Source organism: Anabas testudineus, chromosome 13 (assembly GCF_900324465.2).
Source record: "Anabas testudineus chromosome 13, fAnaTes1.2, whole genome shotgun sequence".
Classification (NCBI taxonomy): Eukaryota; Metazoa; Chordata; class Actinopteri; order Anabantiformes; family Anabantidae; genus Anabas; species Anabas testudineus.
In genome coordinates this window covers 18,923,083-18,949,275 of record NC_046622.1, presented here as the reverse complement: position 1 = coordinate 18,949,275, position 26,193 = coordinate 18,923,083, and the positions used below count along the sequence as shown (strand labels likewise).

The 26,193-nt window shown below is 40.7% G+C and overlaps 3 protein-coding genes across 6 annotated transcripts in view; 1 reads left to right on the top strand and 2 right to left on the bottom strand.

The window, feature by feature from the left end:
• Window positions 1-19,325, bottom strand: part of stx1a (syntaxin 1A (brain)) — a 48,316-nt gene extending 28,991 nt beyond the window's left edge. For all 4 annotated transcript variants that reach the window (XR_003297411.1, XM_026339302.1, XM_026339312.1 and 1 more), the window contains exons 1-2: window positions 18,965-19,325; window positions 5,218-5,295 (exon numbers count right to left, since the gene is read on the bottom strand). Coding sequence is in view for 3 of the 4 variants with exons in the window: in XM_026339302.1 (XP_026195087.1) it covers window positions 5,218-5,295; window positions 18,965-18,994 (108 nt within the window). In the remaining variant the exon portion in view is untranslated. The remainder of the gene's footprint in view (window positions 1-5,217; window positions 5,296-18,964) is intronic.
• Window positions 19,326-19,674: 349 nt separating this feature from the next.
• Window positions 19,675-23,721, bottom strand: bud23 (BUD23 rRNA methyltransferase and ribosome maturation factor). The gene is made up of 12 exons (XM_026364161.1): window positions 23,545-23,721; window positions 23,248-23,285; window positions 22,895-22,990; window positions 22,475-22,557; window positions 21,946-22,042; window positions 21,761-21,857; window positions 21,621-21,671; window positions 21,448-21,533; window positions 21,200-21,245; window positions 21,055-21,116; window positions 20,462-20,551; window positions 19,675-20,262 (listed from the first exon to the last, which is right to left on the bottom strand). The coding sequence occupies exons 1-12, from the start codon at window positions 23,590-23,592 to the stop codon at window positions 20,208-20,210; spliced, it is 849 nt and encodes a 282-aa protein (XP_026219946.1). The 5' UTR covers window positions 23,593-23,721; the 3' UTR covers window positions 19,675-20,207.
• A 455-nt stretch (window positions 23,722-24,176) lies between these two features.
• On the top strand, window positions 24,177-26,082 carry dnajc30b (DnaJ (Hsp40) homolog, subfamily C, member 30b). The gene has a single exon (XM_026364978.1). It carries the CDS (start codon window positions 24,207-24,209, stop codon window positions 25,374-25,376), a length of 1,170 nt encoding a protein of 389 aa, XP_026220763.1. The 5' UTR covers window positions 24,177-24,206; the 3' UTR covers window positions 25,377-26,082.
• Window positions 26,083-26,193: the final 111 nt, after the last annotated feature.

Here is a 26,193-nt window from a genome sequence, read left to right as displayed (position 1 = left end):
AATCTGCCAGGCTAGATGTTCCACTGTGTCTAAGCCAAGCTAACTGGCTGCTGTGTGGTGTGTCATAGGTTTAGGGTACAGGTATTTGGATGACATCAACTATTCCTTCACACACGTCGTGCGATTCATTGAAGAAAAGTAACCCTGGAAGTGCAACACATGCATGTCCTTCTTTCAACTCTGCACTTCACAGCATCACCTGCCACCAAGATCCAAGTCTGACATTCTATCCAGTCACCTCCCTCCTCCTCCCCGCTGCCTCGTCACCAGCTGTGCTGCCTCTGGCTCAAGTAACAGCTGGAAGAGCAGCAGGTCACATCTGCCAGTGACTTCATCAGTCTCTACTTTCATCTCAGTGTGTCATTTATGCCGATCACTTTCTCCTCCTCTACACCTGCTCCGACACAAGGCTGGTTCTCCATTTATTGGCTTCGATATGTCCGTGGCCATTTCCTCCATGCATATCTCTGGTCTGAGGGGCGGCACCGTGGTGTAGTGGATAGCACTGTCAACTCACAGCCAGAAGAAGCTGGGTTTACATGCACTGGTTGTCCAGGTGCCTTTCTGTGTGGCGTCTGCATGTAGATGGACATCTCTGGTTTAACTTTTTCATTTGCAGTCCACCTTTCCTCTGTCACTCCTGCCTACTCTGATGCCCCTCTGTTTCTTCTTCCATAGATTCCTAAGTGTTCCTACCCTCATCCTGGGTCATAATTCTCCAATTGTCTCTTTAATTAATTACTGATTGCATCAGTTCTTTAATAATAAAATTGATGGCTTTGTAAGACCACTGAGGAGGGAACAGGCACTACAGAATGGAGACTGAGGTGAATGCAGAGTTAATAAATGCTAGTGGGGCAGATGGAGAGAGATCACAAAGTTACGAAATAGAGAGGGCGACAGGAATACAGGAAGGAGGAGATGAGAGAGACAGTAAGTGAGCAGGAGATGAAGCAGTCTCGGTTTACAAACCGTGTGTTAGTGAGTCATGGTGCGCCTCTCACATCTCATAAGACATCAGGCAAATTTTATTGGTGTAGGAGAAGAAGCACTATCAGACACAGCTGAAACGCTCACTTATATGCACACACAAATAAACACACACTTATAATACCAATTTTATAATTTTCCTTTATGAACAACAGGCCCTGTGTCAATGTTCCCTGTATATTACACAAATAACATGTTAACCAGCTAAATCCCAAAGCTGTTTTCCTTTGTCATCCAATTTTACTTGTTCTGCTGTAAAAGCCAAATTTTTTTTATCCAGTAAGCGGCTTGAGGCCACGCTGAGCCTGTCTTGCTTTTTCTCACTTCATTCTTGCATCATTAAGTGAAGGATTTTTAGGGGCATGAAATGAGTCTTTCTACACCCTGTAAAAAAGAATACTGACACATATAACGGTGCTTAGATGCATCTACACTCTTGTAGCACTTACTTAGTCTCAATGCATGAGTTTTAATATGTGCATGTAAAGCACTCAGGCACTAATTTATCAAACATTTCTATTATAAATAATCTTAACACTAAGATTCAAAATACAACATTGATTTACTATAAACATTTAAAGTCATCTTAAAAACAGAAAACAAACATCATAGCCAATGTGTGGGTTCTGTGTTGGCTTTGAATCACTAGTGATTAATAATTACAAAAGCCATTTTCATTATAAAGAAAATGTCATCTAAATGTTAAAGTGGGTTTCATAGTGATGTTTTTTTTTTTTTTTGTATTGTGCCATGCATACAAATATTCTCAGATTCAAGGCTTCGTAAATAAAAGAAATATAAAACATGCTACATTTTACAAAATGTATGAAAAGTCCAAAAAGCATTAATACTGCTTCACATGATTTACTGTACATAAGCAGGTTTGTAGGTAAATGCTATTTAATTTGTCTAGGGCTACTGTGAAGAAATAAACCCAACAAAAGCCACACATATTCTGATCACATATTGTGGATAGGGTTTTTTGGAGCAATCTGACGAAAGACTTAATAACTATAACAAACTTGAACTTGAGCAGGACCTGAACGTGTTTTGGTTTGTTCCTGGGAAAATTTGGCAATGACAAAATGCAGCTTTTGTTCAGATAAATGCTGACAGACACATTATAAAATCAATATCCACACTGTGAGAGCCATGTTTATGGTATGAGAGGAGGACAGAGGGCTGAAGCGCTCTCCACTGTCTGCTTTCCCTCCAGATCAGCACTGAAAGCTTAATTAACGCACCCAGTCAGGGTGAGAGCCTGATTATGCCTCTTCTCCCTCTGCTCCCCTTATCTGCTTCCCTCACTATCTACATCTCCCTCTGTCACAAGTTATTACCAATTTCACCTCTCTTGTCTTGCTGTCTAACTTCTCCACATCACTCTCATTTCAAAATCTGTCTCTCTCACAACCCTCCAGCTTCCAGCTCGGTCTCAAACTGTTCTCTGTTGATCTCCCTGACTCCATATTTCATTCAAACTCCCCTTTCTTTACTTTCATGCTTGAGATAGATATACCAGACTGAAATTCCAGACATAAGAAATGCTTTGATATCTATGATGGATACAGACAGTCTGTCAGAGGCGAGAAGCAGCGGCAGAAGAGAAATGAGAGGAGACAAATGTAAGAGGGTGGAACTCTTCCCTCAGAGATAAAACCTCCTGTGATTACTATGATTTAGATGTAGTTTTGAAGCTGTACACTGTATTATACATGGATTGATTGTCCAACCTGAAATTCTGGCGTTTTAGTACTGTGGGCCAAAGAAAAAACAAATTCCTATTCTTGAAAAGTAATAAAAATATCTTCTTTAGACCTGAACTTTAGACCTTAGACCCCTGGTCTTTGGCCTCTCCTGTGCAATGAAGCAGCTAAATTCAACACCATTCATTTGACAACATGTTTCTTCCAGATGTACAGTGGTATGCTCAATTCAAATAATGTTTGTCTATGCCAATATGAAAATTTGCGCTTGCACCCCTTTCAAGAAATGGAGCATTAAAATTTAAAGCACAGGCCTCAGGACTCTCATACATTTGCACATTCTGGAACATGTCATTGGGGTTAAAGGAGCAGCACTAGGCTGCTTTATCGATCAGCTAGTTTCCTGTATGTGCATGTTAACGAGGAGTCCATGCACACACAAGTTCGGAGTTCCACAGGGTTCTGTGCTTGGGACGATTGTTTTTACTCTATATATATGTCCCCCTAGGCAATATTATTAGGATAGGATCTATAAATTTCCATTGCTATGCAGCTATATTTATCTATGAAAAAATAGTCATTTTTGACCAGAAAATCTCCTTTACATCATACATAAAAGAAATATCTAGAACTGCCTTTTTCCACGTAAGGAATATTGCTAATATTGTCCCAAAGTGACTTGAGACTTCTGTTATGATTTAGCACCATACAAATGAAATTGAATTTAATTTAATTAAGTTAAAAGTTAAGTGAAAGTTTCCATTCCATAATGCTGCTAGTTAATTATACTTCTGGTATCACAGCTGTTTCCATTAGGAGAAGCCAATTTAGGTAGTTTGGGCACCTAATGAGGATGCTTACCAGTCACCTCCATCTTGACACATAACTAATTGAGAAGGTTGATCAAGCACACTTTGGACAGATTAAATTTCCTATGAGGACATTTAGCTGCTCTCTGTCCTGTTTCCTTTACAATATCTATTATAATAGGTGACTACTAAATGGCTGGCTAATTGGCTCAATGGATAGAGATAAATATCAAAACGTTTCTGTAAAATATTAAGTTACACTATTTATTCTAATAGGGCATACTGTGGTTTAGCGGTGCATGACTCTGGCCTCGCTCCAAAAGACAGCTCCACAGGTGTAAGCACAGGCTCATCACTCAGCTCACAAACACCGGGCACATTGTGAGACACAGAACAGCTACATTTACATGAACTCGTACAGAATGGAGAAATCTAAATGCTAATGTAGGAGGAGGTGGGGGACGGGGATGGGACTAAACTGCAGAGAAGCAGGCGGTGGTTGTAGCTGTATGAAAGCACTGCTGAGCAGAATGAATGAGCGCCCCGTCTATTTATGTGCTGCTCAGTTGCTTAAATGAGTGGTCATGGTCATATCTGATTGATGCTGAATGGGGCATGTGAATTTAAAATGACTTCTCTGCCTGCCTGTACCGCTATTTGCTTTTTAGTTGGTTACAGTAAGGGATGACTGCTTCTTGTTGTTGATGCTCGTCTGTACTTTCCCTGTGTTGTCATGATTTTTGAATCTGTTCACACTGATGCTTTAAATATCTTTACAGGATTTTTGGCAGATGCACCTGCAGCTCGGTCACAGATGATTTAACCACCTGCGTTTTTTTTGTCTCACATGGCTTTGAAAACTCACATATCAAAGTGCTGATTGTTAGACCTCTTTAGTAACTCACAAACGTTGCCAAGTGGCATTCAACCTCAGACAACCCACCTTTGTAGAAGCATTTGCAATTATGATTTAAAGACTTCAAAGTTAAGCCACGCTGTATGTAAACTGATACACCCAGGTGTTGGTGAGGGGCTAGCTCATAAAACATAAGAAATGTAGCAGTGCTGGAAGATGACTGACATGATAAATAAAAATAAATATGGATTATAATCAAGATATGAAGTTTCCCTGAACCTTCTTGTTATTGAGCTGAACTCTTCTGCTTTATACATTCAAACTACTCACTGTGGGAGATATATGTTGCAGGCCCATTAAAAAGGCATTGCAGATGCCTCCTGTGAGAGCCATGACGTTTCATGATGTTTGTGTACCCAGCACATGTGCACAGCGTGCACACAACATGATGCTGCTTTACACAGGCTTGGTGGATTTTTTTGACATGCACAATAGGAAATACTAGAAAGAAATAAGTGAAATCACTGATGTTGTTATTCAAAGATGAGCATTGTGGTGTTTTTGAATCAATAAAGGTCTTTTGAAATGAAATCAAATACATAACGACCGATGCCACACCAGCAACAACATCAACAGCTATAAATCATAGAAATGCTCCCCAGAGAAGAGAAGTGGCATGAGATTGATTACAGCGCTCTGAAAAACAACACAATTAGGTTCAGTATTAGAAGAGACATGATATCCAGGGAGATCGTTGTATATAATTTAAGTTGGCAACTTATTCATCTCCTAATGGGTGAATGGAGGTGATAGTGACTGACAGAGACAGAAAATCAGGGTTGTTAGAGAAACAAACCTGTTCAAAGAATTCGTCCATAAAGCCTTTCTCCATTCCCACAGCGACTTCATCTTCCTCCTCTGTCGTCTCCTTCCCCTGCACAAACACAAACAATTAGGAGCTATTTGAAACAGCTACAAAATAAATGAATAAACACGTCCACTGAAGAGGAACTGTAAAATGTGTGTGCATTTTGATGACACTGGTCCCAACTGGGGTGGACCATGTAAGGTTGTGTCTTTGCATAATTTGAGGTTAAATGGAACAGTATTAACGCTCCCTGCACCTCTCCACCCATCAGCTGATTAGAAACAAGGAGCACTTAACGACACTTGTAATTAGAACCACAGGTCGAGTGATTAGCAAGTTATTATTGAATTAGAACCTGGGGGCAAAGAAAATCTTGGCTTTTACACACACTTGCATACAAATACACATGTACAGATAAATAAACAACTTAGTTCATTAAATCCATACTGTAGGAAGCAAACAAAAAGATAGATCAAGACTTAGGGCAAAGAGCAGCACTAAACAACTACAACAACAGTTGCTTGCAGTTGTTTACTGAAATTATATATTTACAACAGAAAGTATCTCAGTAAATTAAGCATGTGTTGTAATTTCTTAAAACGATTAAATTCTGATATTCACAGTCTGTTCGACAAAACTTCACAAACTTTCCTTTTGATGTTCTTTTCTAATCCCATATTAGCCATTATACTACATTAGCAGGAATCTCATGTGGCTTGATCTCATTCATCAAGCCACTGTCAAACTAATTCAATTCCCCATTAGCAGCTTATGAGATCCATTTGCTTATCAATGCTGTAAAGAAGGGCTGCAGTTTCAATCTTACCCTGACTGAAATGACTCCTTAATATTTCTGAACATCAGAAAATGAATTCTAAGTTGTGCACATGACAGATACTTTCTTTGCTGCACCTGGTGTTGTGAAGGAATAAAGCTCAAGGAGAAAAGCTCAAAGAAGAAAAGCTCAAATCTTCAGCCTACCTCCAACTCAAACAGACCCTTTCTTACACAAAACAAAATGGGACTTGCTACAGAATTCCTTTTGAAAGAAACAGCTGTAAAACTAAGATACCATATTTTTAGTGTTCTCTATATTTCAACAACTACTGGAGCCATTAGGAACAATTAATATTTAAGAAACGCCAAGAGTTGTATCAAGATACTATTTTTATGCCATCCTCGTGTGTGGGCAGTCAGTTCCATCTGGACAGAGATACTGACGTGCTGGTATTATATAGGAACCAGGAGCCCGGAAGCAGGAAAAACTTTCTCATTACATGAGATTGGAAGAGCAGTGACCTCTGGCTGCTTGCCCTTCATACAATACATCTATAACAACTCCATGGACGAATTATGAGAGTCTGAACTTGTGCATAGACATTTAAAAGGTTTTCAAGTCCCTCTACTGTAAGAATAAGACTCGCTGTAGTCCTTTTATTGCATTCCCAACTAAAAATGTTAAAAGAGACTTTAGCTCAAAGGCCATCAAGCTCTTGGACCTGTGACCAGCAGGCCCATTCTATGGCTCACTTGTTGAAGGCAAACCACCACCTTTTGAAATTTCATGGTTTTCTGCATTAATTTGTCATACAATAAAAAACCCAGAGTGACAGCCAACGATTTGAAGGCATCATTGGAAATGGCTAACATCTGTGTTCATGATTCCACAGTAGGTAAAACATTGAACTAGCAGGGTGTCCAGGCCTCCTGAACAATGTGCAGGTCTGATCCACAGTTACAGGAAGAACCTGGTTAAGGTTTCAACCAGTTAATTATCATATACCTTTTCCACTAGCACTATGAGATTTTTATGGTTGTTCCCAAAAGATACAGGGAAATACATAGAAATGTATGGTTCACATACTTTTTCTTGCTACCATACATATGTTAGATTAAAGTATTGATCTGTTTTGATATTAGCAAGTTATTAGCAGCAGTGCATTGATCGGCTAGTGGACATGGAGAAATTGACCACATTATTTATTTCCAGCTGACTGCAGCTGCTGAAATTCACCCTAATGCCCTGAATCAAAACTGAAGAGTTGTTGATTTTCTCTGAAGATTGTTTCTGGTGTTGTTGTCAGAGAAGAGCGAGAACAGCAATGTGAAAGGAGCTGAATTATTTGGCTTGTTGTCTTTTGGTTCAATCTATCACTTCCTGTGTCCTCTCATCACCCACACACTGCTCCCCGGTTCTTTAATTATCCTGTCCCGATAGCTCTACATTGTGTCCTCCTCTTCCATTCACAGTGACAGTCGTTCAGTCAATCGACCAGCAGGGCAATCTCTCAGTGACGTTGGAGTGTTGGTTTGTGGTTTTGCTGCGTCGTTGTCATGTTTTTTTGACAGCCATAATGTGACGGAAAACAGTTATAATGAAAGGTTATTATGAGTTTATAGAAACATTGTAGCTTCTACTGCTTTCACTGATTCTTATTGTGACCAATACATTCATTCATAACAAAGTCACTTGGTGTATGAGTCTTCATTCAGAAAATGTAAGTGAAAATTAATTTCCCTGGTTTTACTGTCAGCTGTTTCCTGTGTGTTTATAGACTATAGATGTCTGGGTGTGTGGGTGGTGAATGTCCCAAATGCTTGAGAAGCAGGGAGAATGGCTCTGGCTATAAGAGGAGTTATAAGAGCAGCAAAGGCAGCACAGGGAGAAGATCAGGGTGGATGGGTGGGCCACTCCCCAGATGAACACCAGAGATGTATTTGTTCATAGATTCATAGATATTTATGGATGATACCATGAATGGAAGTTGCAAGTAACTCAAATGCTGAGTGAAAGAAATGACTCTCAGTCTCAAGAAGCTTTACAGGAAAAGGCATTTTACAATGTGAAAATGTTTCAACGTTGTAAAAAAAAGTCCCATAAGAGCTTTTAATGAAGAAAAACATTCAATCTATGACATGAGCCTGTACAGTGTGTGGCCTGACATGAGCCCAACAGAACAACTTATGAAAATCCTAAAGTTGAGAAACACTGAGAAATATTACAGAAAACAGAAAAAAAGCAGAACAACAGCGAATGTGACAAAGGGTTTGCTGCAGTTAAATATGGAGCACTCATTACAGTCAGCATTTCTGTTTTCCAAATTAGGACAACTGATTTCATTTTTCATGTGCTCAGGGATGTACTCGGTTTTGTTGTGTGCTGTACACCAGCCCTTTTTCTCCAGTTATTTTCCAGATCATCATGTTCCAATGTGTGTCTCTCCTGCTGTGGACGCTGGTTTTTGCCAACCTGCATGTTCCCTGTGTCTTTTTGTTTGTTCTGGACCCGTTTCTTACCTACCATATCCATATCTGTATCATGCCTGTTTACCTCTAAGCCTAGTGATTATTATTTATATTAAACTCAACACTGCATCGCCCCGCCTGGCTTTGATTATCTTCATTTGGGTTCTCTCCCCTATTGCCTCGTCCCTGATAAAGCACTCACTTTTCAGTTTCCTTTGTCTTCTGATCTCGGAAAACCCTAACCCACCTTCTGGTCTTATTTGCCCAGGTTCAGTGGTAGTAATATTTAGCGATTCCTGTTTCCACAACAGTATGGTCAAGATGAATAGAAATGTCTTCCTCAAATCATTACAAAAGAATTTAAACAGTATATCAATTAAATTTGGAGAGAAATAGCTTAAATAACAGACGTCCAATTTGTTTCAAGTTTACAATAATTACTGGACTCAATGTGTGGCCAGCAGAGTGAGGTTCTATTTAAATTTTTGATCACTGAAGTGAGGACATTTTGACAGTGAGGACAGTTTTCACTTTTTTGAACCCTGTCAATGGACTGTTTGAGGATTAAGACTTGGCTTTAGACTTAGACCCAGGTTTGGGTTCTTTAGTTGTGATGATTAGGTTTAGGGAATGAGGAATGCATTGTGCCAAAACATTTCCTCACATTGATAGAATAATAGTGTGTGTGTGTGTGTGTCTTTACTTGTGAGCACACGTCCATATTGAATCTTACCTAGCTGCATTATAATAATAAAGCTGGTTATGTGTTCAATATTTCTCTGTGCAGCTGACACACACTTTTATGAGTCATTTCTAATGGGACTGCAGGAAGCTGCTTGAATTGGCTGTAATACAAAGATGCAGGAAACAGATCTGCTGAAATATGGAAACACAAAAGGACAATAAAGTACTGCCCACATGGGTTTCCATCTTAACTTCAACTGTCTCTCACTGCTCAGCTCTCCTGTACTAATAAAACCATGAAGGGTCTAAGTGCACACAGACTTGCGAGCATACTTTAATCTCTCCAGCTCCATTTAACCTGCCTACTTGTACATCGACACACTCTCTGCATCCTCTCTTTGCACATGCCGTTGCACTTTGACAACTTTCTGTATTTTTCTGCGTTTCCCTGTTTCTCCTCATCTTTTCTCTGTAGCTGTACGTTGATCTGTTTGATCTCTTGCTGCCTTACTCTTAGACTGTGTTTCCTCCTCCTCATGTTACAGTGGATGTTCAGGCAGTGCCTTTGTCTTAATGGAGTGACTCCCTGCTGGCATGGTGCCTTGAACAATTCTCTAATCTAATAATAAGGCCACTGTCCCTGCTGGGGTCTTTCACCCGAGTGTGAGCCCCAGAGGCAAAGTGCCTTGAAGGATTATGATCTAATGGGGACCAACTTGTGTAGGTCTTGTTCTCTCTGTGTGTGTTTACCATCTGTTGTATATGTGCTGTAGTGTGCATGTGTGTTTGGCTCAGAGAATCTGCTGTGTGTGTACATTTAGATCCAAGTCAAGAGCAGAGTACCAAAGGCCACCCTCCAGCCTCTTTGTCGCTCAGTGGGCTGCTTAGATCTGGGTGGGAGTAGGAGGTTTGGGGTTCACTGCTCAGTCTTCTCCCCTCCTGACCACTTAAAGTCAAACCAGACCAAAGCCCACCCCTCTGTGCAGGAGCTTCTCTCTCTCTGTAGAGGCAGAGCACACCGCTGCTTCTCATTCTGACTTGACTCCCTCCTTCTCCTCCTCCCCTGCATCCTGCTGCCGCCGCCGCCTCTGTTCTCTCTGCTTCTAGAGCACCCGAAGTGCACCTCAAATCCACCATACCAACACCAAACTGTTATTAAAAATGCCATGTGAGGAGTTTTGTTCCAAACTAAGTCTCCCACCAATAAAACGACTCTCACCATACTGTTGTCATGACAGTTCAATATAAGCTCTCAAATTAGGAAACTGTTTAATTGTTTTAAACAAAATTATTCTATTTTCCAAATATGTGATGATTCCAGATTTGTTTGATTAAATATAGTTTGAGTGGGTTCACATGATATTGCTGCGATAGAGCCACGATGTAGTGGCTCTACATTCCTCTCACTTAGATTTGTGCCAGTTGCCTTGTCATCTCTTGATGAAGTCTGTCCTCTCAGACATTTTTCTCAAGAACTGGTTTCTCTCTCTCACTGTTCTCTTCCCCATTTTCCTACATCTCCTTCCTGCCTTCCACACTGCGTCAGCACATCACATCTTAAGTGTCCACAGAATGACGTTGTGCCTGAGAAAACATTAACATCTGTATTATCCGTCTCTCCATAATCGTTTTGTAACTACCGGAAAAAATAAGAGCATTTTAATGTTATTCAAAGGTTTGACACGTTTTATGGTAGATGCAAACTCGAAGAGGAAGGTGATTTTCTTCAGTTTTATTCTACAGTCAGGTTAATTCGCATTTGAACATTGAGACAATTTTCATCATTTTCACACTGTATGCCACCGCAGTAGATTTGAAATGAAACAGTCATGCTGTGCAGACTGTCAGTTTTATCTTATCAAATGAACTGCATAGGAATTACAGCTGTTTTTATACAGTGGCAAGAAAAAGTATGTGAACCTTTTGTAATTTCAGGGTTTTCTGCATTAATTTGTCATAATATGTGATCTAATCTTCATCTAAGTTAAGAGTATTAACAAATACAATGCGCCTTAAGTAATAACACAAAAAAATTCTGATCTTTATCGAGAACAAAAATAACAAGCTCATAATGCTAGTGGAACCCCAAGAGACAGCCAAAGATTTGAAGGCATCATTGGAACTGGCTATATAAACAATAAAGACATGAAATATCTGATTTTTTTTGTTAAATTAATGCAGAAAACCACGAAATTCTAAAAGGTTCACATACTTCTTGCCACTGTATGTGCTATTATGTATTTTCTGGACCAGCTTTGCTGTTGTGTGCACATATTTATGCCCTCAATTAGAGCACAACTAATTGTGGTAGCAAACTCAGAGAAGAAAACCCATTTTGTGTTTTGCCAAGACATCTGAGTTTGACACCTGCAGCCAACAGTTGCAATAAACACTTTGCCCTGTTTTAGGCACTTCACTTCAGCACAGCACATTGATGCAGCAAAGTCTAAACCAGATCACCGCTCTTGCTTTGCTGAGTGCCTTGTGTTTCTGAACCTCTCCAGTTGAAAAAACTCAACTTATTTGTGTTTTTTTTCCATGGTCCAATCAGAAGAATTAGAGATTGAGTGTAGATAGTCAAACTGTCCCTTAAGCAGTTTGTTTCAACATCAAAAATCTAAAGTCAAAGTCACATCTGTCAGTTCACATGAAATGAGGGATTGTAAGTATCTTCAAGAGTCATCACAATGTAAGCTCACAGGAAATTGCTGTTGTTCTTTTATTGTGAGTTTCCAATGATAACAGTAGTGTTTGCTTTTCACAGATGACTGCATGATTGCCTCTAGTTATTATTTTGCTCCTGGGACTTTTGGGGACTGTATAACAGTCCTCTTGGCTGCTTTACCTACATTGTGATTGTAATTCCCCTGTATTTGCACCTGCAAAAATTTTGCTGTGATTATTTACGTCTTCTATTTCATTTTATCCCAAGTGCAGATGCTTTGCATTCCAGTGGAAAAAAAACTGATCTGGTGAAGGTTAAAAGACTGGCTGCATCGAACATGGCTCAACACATACAACACAGCAAAGAATTATGTGGGCAGAAGAAGAGATAAAGCACTCCCATGAACTCTGAGTATGTGCAAAAATGTCTTTTCCTAACAATCCTCCTCAATGTCCTCCCCCTTTAATCATCTTCCTTTTTCTTTCTCCCTGTCCATCATTCTCTCGCCTCTTTCTCTCTCACTCTCCCTCCTCTAGATTTCAGCCTCACTACAGAATCATTACAGCATCTGGCCCACACAACATGGACTCAGTTACCTTTGTCTCCTTCTCCCTCCCCACGCCTTCAATCTGTCTTTTCTTTTTTCCCCTCTTACTATGTTAGCATTTATTTATCAAAATTATGTTTTTTATGTTGTCTGTCTTACATAGAGAATTTTATTTTTAAGTATTTATATAAACAGGAGTAAAATAGCAGTATTTTAAGCATATTTCCGTAGTTACATATATTCTGAAGCACAGTATAAAAAACTTAAATGAGATATTTATTAAAGAACCCTGATCAAAATTGAGCACTTTAAGATACCTCCCTATTATTGGCGTTAATTTAGCACCTGGTGCCAATTTCCGTACTTATTTACTTTGCAAGATGGTGAGCCGTTCTAAAGTGACTGAAACCCCTGGCAGCAGGATGTTCCTGTCAGCCATAGCAAGAGAAGTTGGTCGTTCCAAATCTGTGATTTTCAGAATATTTCATCTTTACTACGTCACAAACTCATACAAGTCCCCCAGGGGGACAGGGATGATACAGAAAATGTCAATGGGCAATCAGTTCAACGCTGCTGGAATTGGGGCTAGAATAATCTTTGCTGTGGAGCAGCAAGCAGCACTTCCAAAGTTCACTTTAGTGATGAAAAGAAGTTTATTTGGGTCTGATGGGAAACATTATTATAAGTTGAATTTGACTCATTGCTGAATTGTTGGTTAATTCTTCTTGTTTTATGCAAAATAAAAAACATTTGTTTTGTGCTTTGGTTATTTTGTAAAACACTGTTGTAGTAGCATAGTATAGCAAAAATGCTGTCAAATGTTGAGCAATGAAGATATTAGATAATGAAGATATGAAGACATTATTACTGAAAAAATCAAGTGTTCTCAATTTATATATACACATACTGTATATACATATATATTTATTACGGTTGGACTAAAGGTGCAAACTTCTTAATGTTTTTCATGCACACCCTTCATCATGTCCCAGATTGTATCCCCTCTCTCTTGCTTCCCCCTCCCAGGCTTTCATCCCTCTCTGCCCTCTGCTTCCCTCACATCTTTCTGACCTTTCACAGTGTAATCATCAAAGTGATGCCATTTCAACACGCCTAAATACAAATTTACAAACTGCCACACAATGAAAGGTTAAATAATCACTTATAATGCAATAATTGAATGTCTTCCCACAAATCACTGATAATAAAATTTCAGGCCAGAATCTAAATGTCTGCAGCTGCCAAATCTCATAGGGATATGTGTTTACGCTGCAGGGACGACAAGTGAATTTTTTAGACTAAGTAGTGGATGCTTACTTTCCATTTGTTACAGATGTTCATACACAAACTTGCCTGCCCTGGCCATGTGTGTGGGCAGCTGCGGGCAGTCAACCAGCGTTCAGCATTGCAGGAGTGGGAGAGAAAATGTCATACAGCTCCATCTGAACTTTAATGACAGATCACAGATAGGGAAAAAGAGATGCGCTGTCAACGCTTATGTCATGGCTCCCACCCCCTTTTCCCCTTATTCACTGCGGGACATATCCAGAGCGCCTCACTCGGTAATTCGCTGACCATGAAGGATTATGACAGCAGCAATGTGCCACTAACGCAATTATATTGTAGATATGGGGAAAATGTAACAGAGAGAGAGAGGGATGTCAACGAATGACAGGACGTGTAGAGAAAAAAAATCACTGTAGGCAAAGCAAGCGATAAAAGAGCTGTGGGACTAGATGTGTGGCCCAAAGAAACCAAATGCTCAGAAAACAAAGGTGGAAAGAGGCTCCTCAACCTTCAGCACCACCAAATTTAGGGGGTTTTCCTATGCAGCTCTTGGAATGACTCTCTTTTCTTCTGTCCACACAAAATCAATAATTAATTTAAATTCTCTTTCGCTTTTCTCTCAGTTAGCCTCTCCTAATTGAACTGTTTAAAGGAAATTGTCCCTCAAAAAAAAAAACAACAAAAAACAAAAAAAACAACGGCACCAGTTGTTTCACCATATGGCTGATGGGAATTATGATGCTTTTCCATCAGGGGAATGTAACTAAGAGAAAGGACACAACAGAACAATAAACTGGAGCCAAAATGGACTTTTTCATAACTTTTATAGGATGGAGGATGATTATTTTGTATTTCTGCACATAGCTGCAGTTTTGAGACAGAAGGTCTGTGATGTTGGCTGCGGTTCAGGAGGTAGAGCAGTGTCCTTGTTAGTACCCATTAAACCTTACTAAACAAGACCTTGTTTAGTAAGAGGGCCAGAGCTACTTAGGGGGCTAAAGAGGTCAATGACATGGTTTGATTGTATTATGTTTAAAGGCCTTAATCTCCAACAAGTATCTGCCATTATAGGAACTATCTGCCAAAGAACCACTCTGCTGCAACGGATTTATGAGATGAGGTGACATGATTATTATGATGAGAAGTCAGCACACTACAAATTCAATTTCAGCAATGGTAACGAAGATGACCTGAAGCAAATTCTCCCACAACGGATCAGGAAGGTTTGATTACAGAAACATCTTTATTACTAGCGCCTCCATTATCTAGAGCCTCGGGAGCTGCTGCTCTTTATGAGTATGAGAACAAGCAACGCAAATACATTTACTACACGGTAAAAATGGATCCGTACATTATGAAAAGTACACTGATAAGATACATCACCGATTTGCAGGTAATCTCACAGGTAGAAAGCATCTCAAAGAAAAAAAGCAGGTGAACATTTACGAGTGCTTCTTTCATGTCTAACTGGTATGGATGAGGATGGTGTAGTGCAGGATTCAATTGATTTATAATTCACACATTTCAAAAATAACTATTAGCAGCCAACAGATATTGGATATCACTGAAACTGTCACCTCATTAGAAAGACAGACAAGTCCCTGGTGAAATGCCAGAATGGTCACACTCATTTCATAGCTCATTAATGCAATTATGCAGCCTCAATGTGTTGATGAATAATGCGTGTGTGTGTGTGTGTGTGTGCGCGCCTTTCTCATGGTTAACAGTGACAATATGGCATGGTGACAATGCATTTTACTGCTACTTTACTGTGAGGGTTTACAACAATACATGGCTCCCTCCCTCCCTGCTGTTGTTTGTATCGCTGAAGTAGCATCAACAGACAAGATCAGGTCATGATCAAGGACAGATGAAAAAGCTGCGGAATAAAAAAGGGGGGGTGGATGTGAGCAGAGGAGGAGGGAAAATGGGAAATAAAAAAAAAGGAGAAACAAGAAAGTCAAAAGACACACACAGGCTCTGATGGTGCTCCACATACACCCTATTAGTTAATGTGTCACTCTCACACCAAACAGGCAGTGACAGTGAGTACCCCAGCAATGCACACGCACAAAGAGCTGCTTGAACCAATACTAACACTGACTAACAAGGCTGCACAGAGAAGACAGGAGCGTGAAAAGGAAGGGAGAAAAAAAATGTAGAGGAGGAACAGAAGCCATCTGATAAATCGCTGATAGGAAAAGAGCAATAATGGAGGAACGCACCATTACGGGGAGGATGAAAGAAAACAGAGGGTTATTATTAAAGAGCGGGAGATAGGGAAAGAGGCAGACATGGTCAATCAAATGATCACACAGAAGAAAGAAGTCGTAGCTGATAAAATGTCAGACAGAAATGAGGAGATATGAAGGCGAAATGACCTGTTACAGGTGCAGCCTGAATAAATAACTGACTGCTGCCAAATGATAAACAATCACATTTGATTGATAACCGCCCCTGTGGTGTATGAAATCCATAAAAACCTCATCAGCATGTTTCCCCTTAAGGTTTTAGAGCTCAAAGTAGGCTGACAAACACATCATATCTGCGCCATCTGTCACTAAATCGCTGCTGGGCCAACTGGGAGTGATGGGACGAGGTGACGTGAGGTGAGCGGAGAGGCTGTATAACCATCGTACTTATGGAGACTGGCAGCTTTAGGCAGCAGGCTAACAAGCTATTGGAGGAGCAGAGCCGTAGGCAGGTGTTGAGCTCATAAAGTAGCTTTATGTGCATATGGGCGACGCTGGAGAAGAACTTGCACCCTCACATGAATATGAGCAAAACTCAATTTCCTGCCAAAATGACACACGAGCACATTGGTGAGTAAACGTGCAGGGTGACTCTACAAAAAACACACAGAAGCAGCGCAGTCTGCAAAGTTCTCTTCTTTCTTTTTTTTAATGCCACCATGCCTGCTGCGTACTGTAAATGAAAATGAACCCTGTCAAATCCTGCTACACATTAACTGTAGTTACATTAAAAGTGTTGCACAAACAACTATTGTACACAACGTTTAGCTGAGGCAAGTCTTCCTAAAATGAAAACTGCTCAGAATTGATTTCATTTAATAAGGCTACTCTCTGATTTTGTTATAGTCCCTGTCACGAACCACAAATCCCCAGATTACTTTTCCAGATTAATGTTTGTAATTTGTGAACGGCGAGCTAGGACACATTTGAGAATATTACTATACAGCTGTACTCAAGCAGAACTGATTTCACACAGGAACAGTTTTCTAAATGCAGTGCTCCTGAATGTAAAAAATGATGCCTCAGTAAAGGGGGAAGTGGAACAGATCACATATTATCAGAAATAATTGGTTTCAAGTTGATTTGTCAACAGCCTAACTATTAAAACAAAGTCAAAGGTGTGGTATGACTTTGCTTCACGTACTGGGAACCTATAACCAGTACTGAAGATAATGCCCCCCCCCATCAATGTGACACAGAGCCTTCATACATTTTATAATCACACACGTATCCTACACTGTACTGACGCACTGTTCTGTACAGACCCACGACGTCACCGCCCTGAGATTCAAACAGCGGCATTAACTTGAGGCTGTAAATGGAAAACAACATTAATCTGTGCTGATGGGAAATAACAGTCTGTGACTTGCAATTTAGTTCAATTTTATTTGGTCCGGATTGGTTTAAATTGGTCTGGCTGGAGCCGCTCCAGCTACCATTTCTCAGACACAAAAGATATGATCAAAATAATGAAAGAAAATGGAATCAGCAGCTAATGTTTCATTTCTGTCAATGGCGACTGGCTTTGCTGAACGTTGGTTGAGATGTCCTCACTGGTGCTGGTGAGGAAGACTTTGACTATGTCTTCGTCTCTCTGGACTGTACTGTACTGTAGCCTCCTTCCAGCACAGTGAGGAGGCAGCATGGCAGGATGGACACACACACACACACACACACACACACAGCGAGAGAGTTGGCAGGTCTGGGTTTTCTCCCTGGAGGCCAATTCATAGCTACTTCTTCACAGAAAACTGAGGAGCCGTAAATTGTTTCCCCTCCTCTCTCTCTCTCTCTCTCTTAAGCTTAACTGCCAATTACCCAGCCCTGACAAAGGCCACTGCACACACACACACACACACACACACACACACACACACACACACACACACACACACACACACACACACACACACACATTCAGAAGCTGCATTCCTATGGAAGACAATACTCTTATGTGAAATCTCTTGAGCTTATTGTATCACAATTTAACCATAAATGTCTCTGAGCAGCAATAATAACTCTTGTACCTGAACATGGCGACTGTCTGGATGGAAAATTCACGTATCTGAAGGTTTTATTGCGTTGGACGGACACGTTGTGCTTGTTGTGGGTGGTCAAAGGTTTTTGCAAAGGGCGGACATTTAAAAGGTGAAATGGGCGAGCAGGGACCAATTTCCCACTCCAGTCATAGCTGGCCAGATCGATCAAACCCCGCACACACACACACACACACACACACACACACACACACACACACACACACAGGTGCAGTTGCACGCATTTTGGGTGCGGGTGGGTCTCGGATATATTAAGAGAGGCTGCTGAGCCGAGTGAGGATGTGCGCTCCAGTAACCTGCCCCTAAAGAAAAACCTCACACCGTATGCACAGATAACATTTAGGTATCTAGGTGCACAAAAGAGCACATACATCAGCCCGTTAACCATGACCCCCTAGTGGATCCTAGTGGATCCTAGTGGATCCACTAGGATCCACTAGGATCCACTAGGATCCACTAGGATCTTGTGAATCACCAGCATCGTTTGGCTCTTGTTCGTTTTTCGACACCTCTAAACTTGAAGGTGTCGCTTCTTGGAGGCCTGTGGACTTCGTATTTCGACTTTCTAGATAATTATCATATTGTAATTCTGAAAAGATTTAGAAAAAAAGCATTTTTCCCTGTGTGACTATAAACATAATGAGCATATATTGATTTGACAGTAACTACAAAGTGTCTGTCCCACTCCCGGTGCACCGTGTAATAGACTCCATCAATGTTTTTAATAATCTAAATTCATTTTAATAGGGAAGATGAGAAGCTGACTTCTGATTTAGCCACTGGAAATCACTCATCACAGCCGAAATGTAAAGCTTTGGAGCTTTCTGAGCCCGCTCTCGGCAGAGAAACAACATTTCAGTCCCAACTGTTGCTCCAGCGGCGCATCCTGCTCCGGGGATCTGCGCTTTCTGCGCTTTCATATCACCAAACACTTGGCGAAGCACCTGCTCGCCACAGGTGGATGGTGACCATTTCAAAGAAGCAAACAGTAACTTACATGTCTAAGTTCTTGCATACGATCCTTCATGGTTTCCTGTTTTGCCGGTAAATCACTCTTATTCCCTCAGTTCCCGTCGTCTTCTGTTCGTGTGTGATGATGGAGCTGAAGGGTGGAGACCGACAGGATGATGTGAGACCGACGGAGCAGAGGAGTCGCGTCTGGCGGCGGCGAGAGGCGAGAGGCGGCGGTTTCCCCTCTTTGGTTTGGATGCTGGAGTGATGGTGGGACCACTTTACAGAGCCGGGTGACGCGCACGAAAGGTGAGGCGAGGCCTTCCGCTGTTAACCCATTACGCACCCGAAACTTCCTCTTCAAGCCACACGGACTGGCCGTTTTTAAGCATGAGCCTGTTTCCTGACTTTCTTATTTGTTCTGTAAAGGTCAGGCTAACAGGTTGACGTTGAAACTGGGCTGGATGTGGTTATCGATTGACCAGGTTCAGAGATAACGCCCAGGTGGTTTGTGTTTTGCCAAAGCGCACAGCGACCTCTGTCGGCCAGTGGAGGTGCAGATTACTGTCCAAGCAGAAAAGAGCTTTATTCTTTTTTATATTTTCACAGAACCATTTTTTTTTTTATTTCACCACAAAATGCTTAATCGTTTAAATGCGATATCCACTAGCATCATGCCTTCTTTATGTTATATCCATATTATGTACTGTTCTTTTCTGAATAATTTTCAACATAAACAACCAAACAAATGAAAAGTAAATTTCCATAAATGTTTTAACATTTTACTTAGTTGTCCTTACATGCAACTGTCAGGGTCATCATACACATTTGCATACACTATGTAATGTATGTGTAAATTTAAATATCTCGCTTCCATAACAGTTCTGGTAATTTTTTTCTGACATAGCTATGTCACAAATTCATGTATGTTGTTAAAACAATGTGTCAATTTACAAAAGAAATATGTTTATACATTTGACATTGTTGGTGTAATCAATACCAACAGCATCTTCACTGCTTTATGTATCATATCAGTGGGACGGTACAAGTCTGTTTCCGTACTTCCATGGAGAGTGTGATCTCACCACCATTTGGGAGAAACAAATGGTCTAACACTCAACCAAATCCAAAAGCGACTGACCGTAAGATCATTTTACTTCTGCATCTCATCGACTTGGATTACAGTGTTGAGAAATTAACTGAGTCCAAACACGCTGCAGCTCTGGAAGTGACTGCGTGCGGGGTGGTACAGATGAGAGTTAATGAAGGCACAGCTGCATGAGTCACAACTAGAAATGAGGCCTTCTCTGACGTCCGGTGTATTTTGTGTCGGCTCGAACCTCCCTGCAGGCCAACATACACAGCAGAGAGAGAGAGAGAGAGGAGGCGTCAGTAAGTGTTACAAAATACAGCTAATCAAAGGTGATTCAGTAAAAGCTAAACTTGAACATATTGTAGTTTTCAGAGGCTGAAGATTTCAGCACAGGATGTTAAATCCACTATTTGTCCTGTTTGAGAGTTTGAACCATAGTCATGTACGTACCGTCCCTGTCTTCTCCTCCTCTCTTTCTTCTCCATGATCCAGTCTCGTCCCTTCTTCGCTGATTTTCCTTTCATGTTCTTAAAACGGCATCTTTACAAAGACAAAGAGTAGCTGATTAGCTTATTCAAAACGCAGCCTGTTCTCTGTGGCAAGCAGGATCCAAACCTCTCGCTTTGACACACTATGTTTCACAAAATCCAGTCTCTCTGTTAAACATCTTAAACATCACTGCTGTATGTGAAAGGGAGGAAAACCTGCCAGATGGGTTCTTTCAAGTCAAGGCAGGACAACGACCCTTTGTTTAATTTCTCTCGGTCTTTTGGGTTCATCAGAACAGGTATGATGGGACCTGCACTTATCAACACCAAGACCTGTTTACTCTCATAATGTCAGGAAACAAACAAGATGTTTAAAAAAAGTCGTAGTTATTTTTTCTAATATCTAATTCCATTAAGAACAGTTTATCAGAAGTGTATGTCAATGAATAATAATTATATACATGTAAACAGTTTAATAAAACTATCACAAAAATCTGCTCACTCAGAGGACTCCATTTAAGATACGCAGTGTCTGTCTCCAGTGTTACTCCTTACCTCTGTCCTGAATACTGGACCTGGTGTGGAACATCTTTGTCTGAAGTTTCTGATCCCAAACCCTGAAATGAAAAAAGAGTTACCAAACTGTAGCTAAAACCAATCAAACAACCCACAATATCCAAAGCAAACTCCTGTTTCTTACTTTGGGAAGGACTCCTGTTACTCCGGCAAACAGACACAAAAAAAACCTGGAAACAAACAAGACAAAGTGTATGCGCTTGTGAGAAAAGATAAATCAAGTCAAGTCAATATGAAAGTCAGTGTGCCCTCGTTAGAGTTGTGTTGCAAATACACAGCTTCTAATTTCACAGGCAGTTAAGACAGAATCTATTACAGATGGCTACAGATCAACATCTCAACATAAAAGCCCTGCTTCTGATGGATACTGACTTTTTTGCCTTGCTGCTGTTGGGGTAATCCACAACCATTCCTCCACTGAAACCTGCCTTCATGGCCTGCGTCGTGATCAGTTCAAGCTTTAGAGAAGGAAGAAGCAGACTGAGGGTAAGTGAGGGAATGTGGACATAACTTTACATCCATAATGCACAGTGTTTTCTTTTCACCTGCTCCGAGTTCTCTGGATAAAACTGGAAAACGGCACGGGAGCCTCTAGACTGAAAGACAGAGCCATCAGAAGTTAGAAGAGAGCTTGTATCTGGCTGTATTTCTGTCAGAGTAATCAAAAACACTGATAAAAGCTTACCAAAGAAGAATACAGAGTGCTAAAGAAGGTATAGAGTCTCTTTGGGGGACTATGTGTCCTCTTGTCAGCATTACAGAGCCACTGTAAGGCAGAGATACTGACAGGGAAGAAAATCAGAAGGTAAATGGAAAAACAGATACAGAACTTATTTGCAATTAGTCCAAGGAAAATCCTGTGATTTTTACCTAATGCAACCATCAAAGGTGCCGGGTCGGAAAGGCATCCTCTGGCCCATGTCCCCCAGTAAAAGGTCACCTTCTACCTCTCTGTCTAGTGCAACATCTGTCACAAAATATTTGATAAATGCTCAGCAACTTACTCAGATTTTAAACTAAAGGCATGTTTAAATAAACTCCAAATATTTGAGAAATTATATAGTCATTTGATTAAAAAGTCAGTCATAGTGTGAGAAAGCTCTGATTTAAGATGTGTTTATGTAAAAACATCAAATAAATATACAGAGATGATGATAATATTTTTATATTTGGCATATATATTGATCTACCAGTGTATATGGAATAATCAAAAACACCACCCAACAAATGCCATCTTAAAAAAAACTGTAAACTGATAAATGGACATTAAATTTCCTTTTAACTGTGTTTCACAAACAAAGCCATTTCAGAAGTTAATGTAATTTAACTATGTGTTATATCCCAGTATTGATGTTACATTGGTGTATTATCCAACTCCTGCTTCCTGTTTCAAACTAACCCAGCATTGCAGTGCTGATGTCGATTCCAACCCAGTAATGTCCCTCCTCTGACAGGTAGTCCCCACTGAGACCGGAGCCACACCTGAGAGACAGAGGACAGATAGTAGTTTGAGTCCTTCACATCCCAAACACACACAGTTACTGTATTACTCTAATTTTACCACTAGTCTTACACTTCTCAAACACTGTCAGACAATTCACCTCATCAAACATAGGTGTTTTAGCAGATGAAAATTTAAGTTTAAACCCAATGTATTGATTATCCAGACATTTCAAAATAAATATATATGATGCACCTCAAAAAAGAAAAACATATATACAGCTAAATAAATTTTCTCAGAGATTGTATTTATGGTAATAGACAAGTTGGTATATTTCTAACTCAGACATGCAGTGTAAACATTGTGTCATTTACACACCCTACATCTAGCAGGAAGCAGGGCTGGTCCTCTGGCAGGTTTAAAAGCTCTACAGCTCTTTCTGACATCTGGGTCTGGATCTCAATCATTCGAGAGCTGTGAAGAGATTTAGGTGAAGAAAGACTTAATTGATCCCTGATTCATAAATATATAACTATATTTATAAGCAGTATACAAAGCCCCACCTTCACACACTGTAACACTAAATTCCATAATATGCACATTATTACAATAATAATGATAATAACACAATACCCTTAAATGGTTAATTCTGCATAACTTAAGGTTTTACTCTTGGTACTTCGGTTCAGTACTTCCATCTCTGACACACAGTGAACATGACAGATACTTACTTCTGAGAGTATTTCTTTGCTTCGTCTTCATTGTAGAACTGCAAAGATGAAAGTAAATAATATCAACACGTCGCTCAGTAAAAACGCTGACACTGTCTGGAAGCTCCACTGTTGCTAAAGTTTGTCTGTACATGGCAAACAGCTTTTGTACTTGCTTGTTTAATGCGGCCCTAATTTAGCTGAAGACAATTTAAAAACACGTTTAAAGATCCAAAATGGTTCAGCTGATGTCAGCCTGTTAGCATGTTAGCCTGTTAGCCTAGCAGCTAAAACAACTGAATAAACCGACCCACTTACCACATCCGGAGGAGCCCTGTGTTCAGGCCGTCGACAGCTGGCGGCCATGGTTTTCCTGGGGTATATTGAGGTCTGAAGATGGACAATTAAATAGTTGTTTTAGTTTACAAACGAGCGAGATATTTTGGTTGCAAGCAAACGGTGCACATGTGAAATACAGTGACGTCATTCACTGGGGACGCGGAGCTTCTTCTTCGTCAAGATTAATAAAAACAAATCGCAATATCGCCATCTACTGGATATAAAGAAACTAGTGTTGTTTTATATTATTATAAAAAAAAATTAAAGATGTTACTGAATAAACTTTTAGACATGAACATGTGATTAAGATTATATTATGAAAACGCACATGGATCTTTAATTAAAAGAAGTAAGAAGTGAAAAAAGTAAAACAAATCAATAACATAACTGAAATGTTACAACTGATTGTTTAAAACTAAGCCAAAAAGAGAGGAGGAAAAAGAACAGTTGGTCCAGTTAATTTTTATATTTGTTCTGTAAGAAATAAATACCTTTCCTGAAAAAATATTAGTCCGAGTGGGAAAAAATGGTCCGACTGATGCACTTCCTGTAAACATTGAATCTTATTGGTTCCTCATCGTGTGACGCAGCAGGACACTGCAGCTGTTTCCGGCCTGGTCCAAGTAGCTCTCCTCGGTAAAATGGCAGAGGTCGTTTGGAAGCTTCAGGGCGGAGTTTGTCGACTGCCGGCTTTCAGAAACAGCCGTAGTCGATCGGTGTGGACCGGAGAGAGTCCCGGATCTCTGCTGGTAACCTGCACCTTCAGTGACGGTCGGGTTAAAGAGGATTCGGCTCAGGAGCTATGCGAAGTTCAGCCTGTGTCAGTAAGAAGAGCAGCACAAGGCAAATCAGCAAAACTTTGCAGAGGGAGATGTGTAATGAAATGTAAGCATAAGCAGGAAAATGTGACACTACTCTGTGCAAACTCTGTAGAGATGGATTCACCCTCTGGAATTAGGTTTGCTGAAACAATGCAGCGCAATAAAACAGCCTTATCCTTATGCAAAAGACTTCAGCCTGCTCTCCAGGAGATGATTCTGTGCCGTACCACGACATCCGTGACCAGAGGAGCCGCTTTCCTTTATCCTGACACATTCAGGTCCCCTCAGCAGCTCCGAGCCTTCTGCACTGTCATCTTAATTCTGGCAGAGCAGAGGTCAGAGAGACCAGGCGGTGGAAAGAGCCTGAGGCTTCTTGATCCATCTATGAGTAGAAACTACAGCTGGAGGAGTAGCAGCAGCTCAACAGATGCTCCTCTGCTGTACAGAAGCCGGACAGCCTATTACGACATCCTCAAAGTGTCCCCCAGTGCCACACAGTCCCAAATCAAGACAGCCTACTACAAGCAGTCCTTTATTCACCACCCTGACAAGAACCCAGGGAGTGAGGAGGCCACCAGGCGCTTCTCTGAGATCAGCGAGGCTTACACTGTCCTGGCCAACATTAGCCTGAGGAGGATGTATGACCGGGGCATCCTGAGCCAGTCAGATCTCCAAAGTGCCGGTAGGCCGTCTTCTAAAGAGGCTGCAGGCACATCGACGGGCTCCTCACAGCAGCAGCAGCACCAACAGAGAACCAGGCAGTACTCCCAAGCTGGAGGGAGGCCCATATATGACTTTGATGGCTTTTATCGGGGTCACTACGGAGAGCAGATGCAGAGGGAGAGGATCATGAAAGCCTGGAGGGATCAAATGAAGAAGAACCAGAAGCAGAATCTGGCCAAGCAGAGGGAGGTGAACATTATAGAGATGACTGTGTTGGTGCTACTGACCATGGCAGGCATGATTGTTATCAATATTACCAGATCCTGAAATAGAAGCCGCAACGAAAAATCCTTCTTGCAGCTGGGGCTGCGTGATGCAGCTCTCAGGAGGGCAGGAGGTGGTGCTACCTTAGACAGTGCAGTAAACACAGTGTGCACTGTGTTGCACAGACATTTTTTTCTTCACACCGTTATTCCTGTTATTAGTACTGGCCTTCAGTGTAAGATTTGATCAAACGTTGGTCTGACTTTAATATAAATCTACTGCAATCTCAGACAAATTGAGTGGAAACTTTCTAAAGTTGTCAGAGTGGAAACACACAAAAAAAGGGTTTTATATCAGAAAGACAGCTTTGTGACTCTTATAAGCCTTAGATGAACTTTGAAATGCACTTTTGAGAGGCTGGACTGTGGATTGTGTCCTCCAGCCTCTGATTGGTCAGAATGAATGAGTTGAGTGATTACACAATTTCATAATGCTTTAAGACAAAATTAAAAATGTATGAATCAATCCCATAACAGCATAAATAAACTTAACACACGTAAATACAAGAGGGCAGAAGTAGAAACTGGAAATATGCAGTCCAAATGTTGTTGCCTCCTCTTGCTGCTAGAAATGTTTTCGTGTACTGCACACAGAGAATACCACCAAATATATTGCTAGAACATTTTTATTTTGTTTAAGGTAAATTGTTTTAGTGTATATAAGAAGAGTGTCTTTATCAGTTATTCTAATAAATACAAAGGTACATTTATTCAGCATTGTTGGTTATTTCTCCTGTAACGTTATAGCGTCCGACCTTTAGAGGGCACCTGAATACATCAACATGATCTCTGAGTTGCAGCTGTTGGCCTGCAGCGCTCAT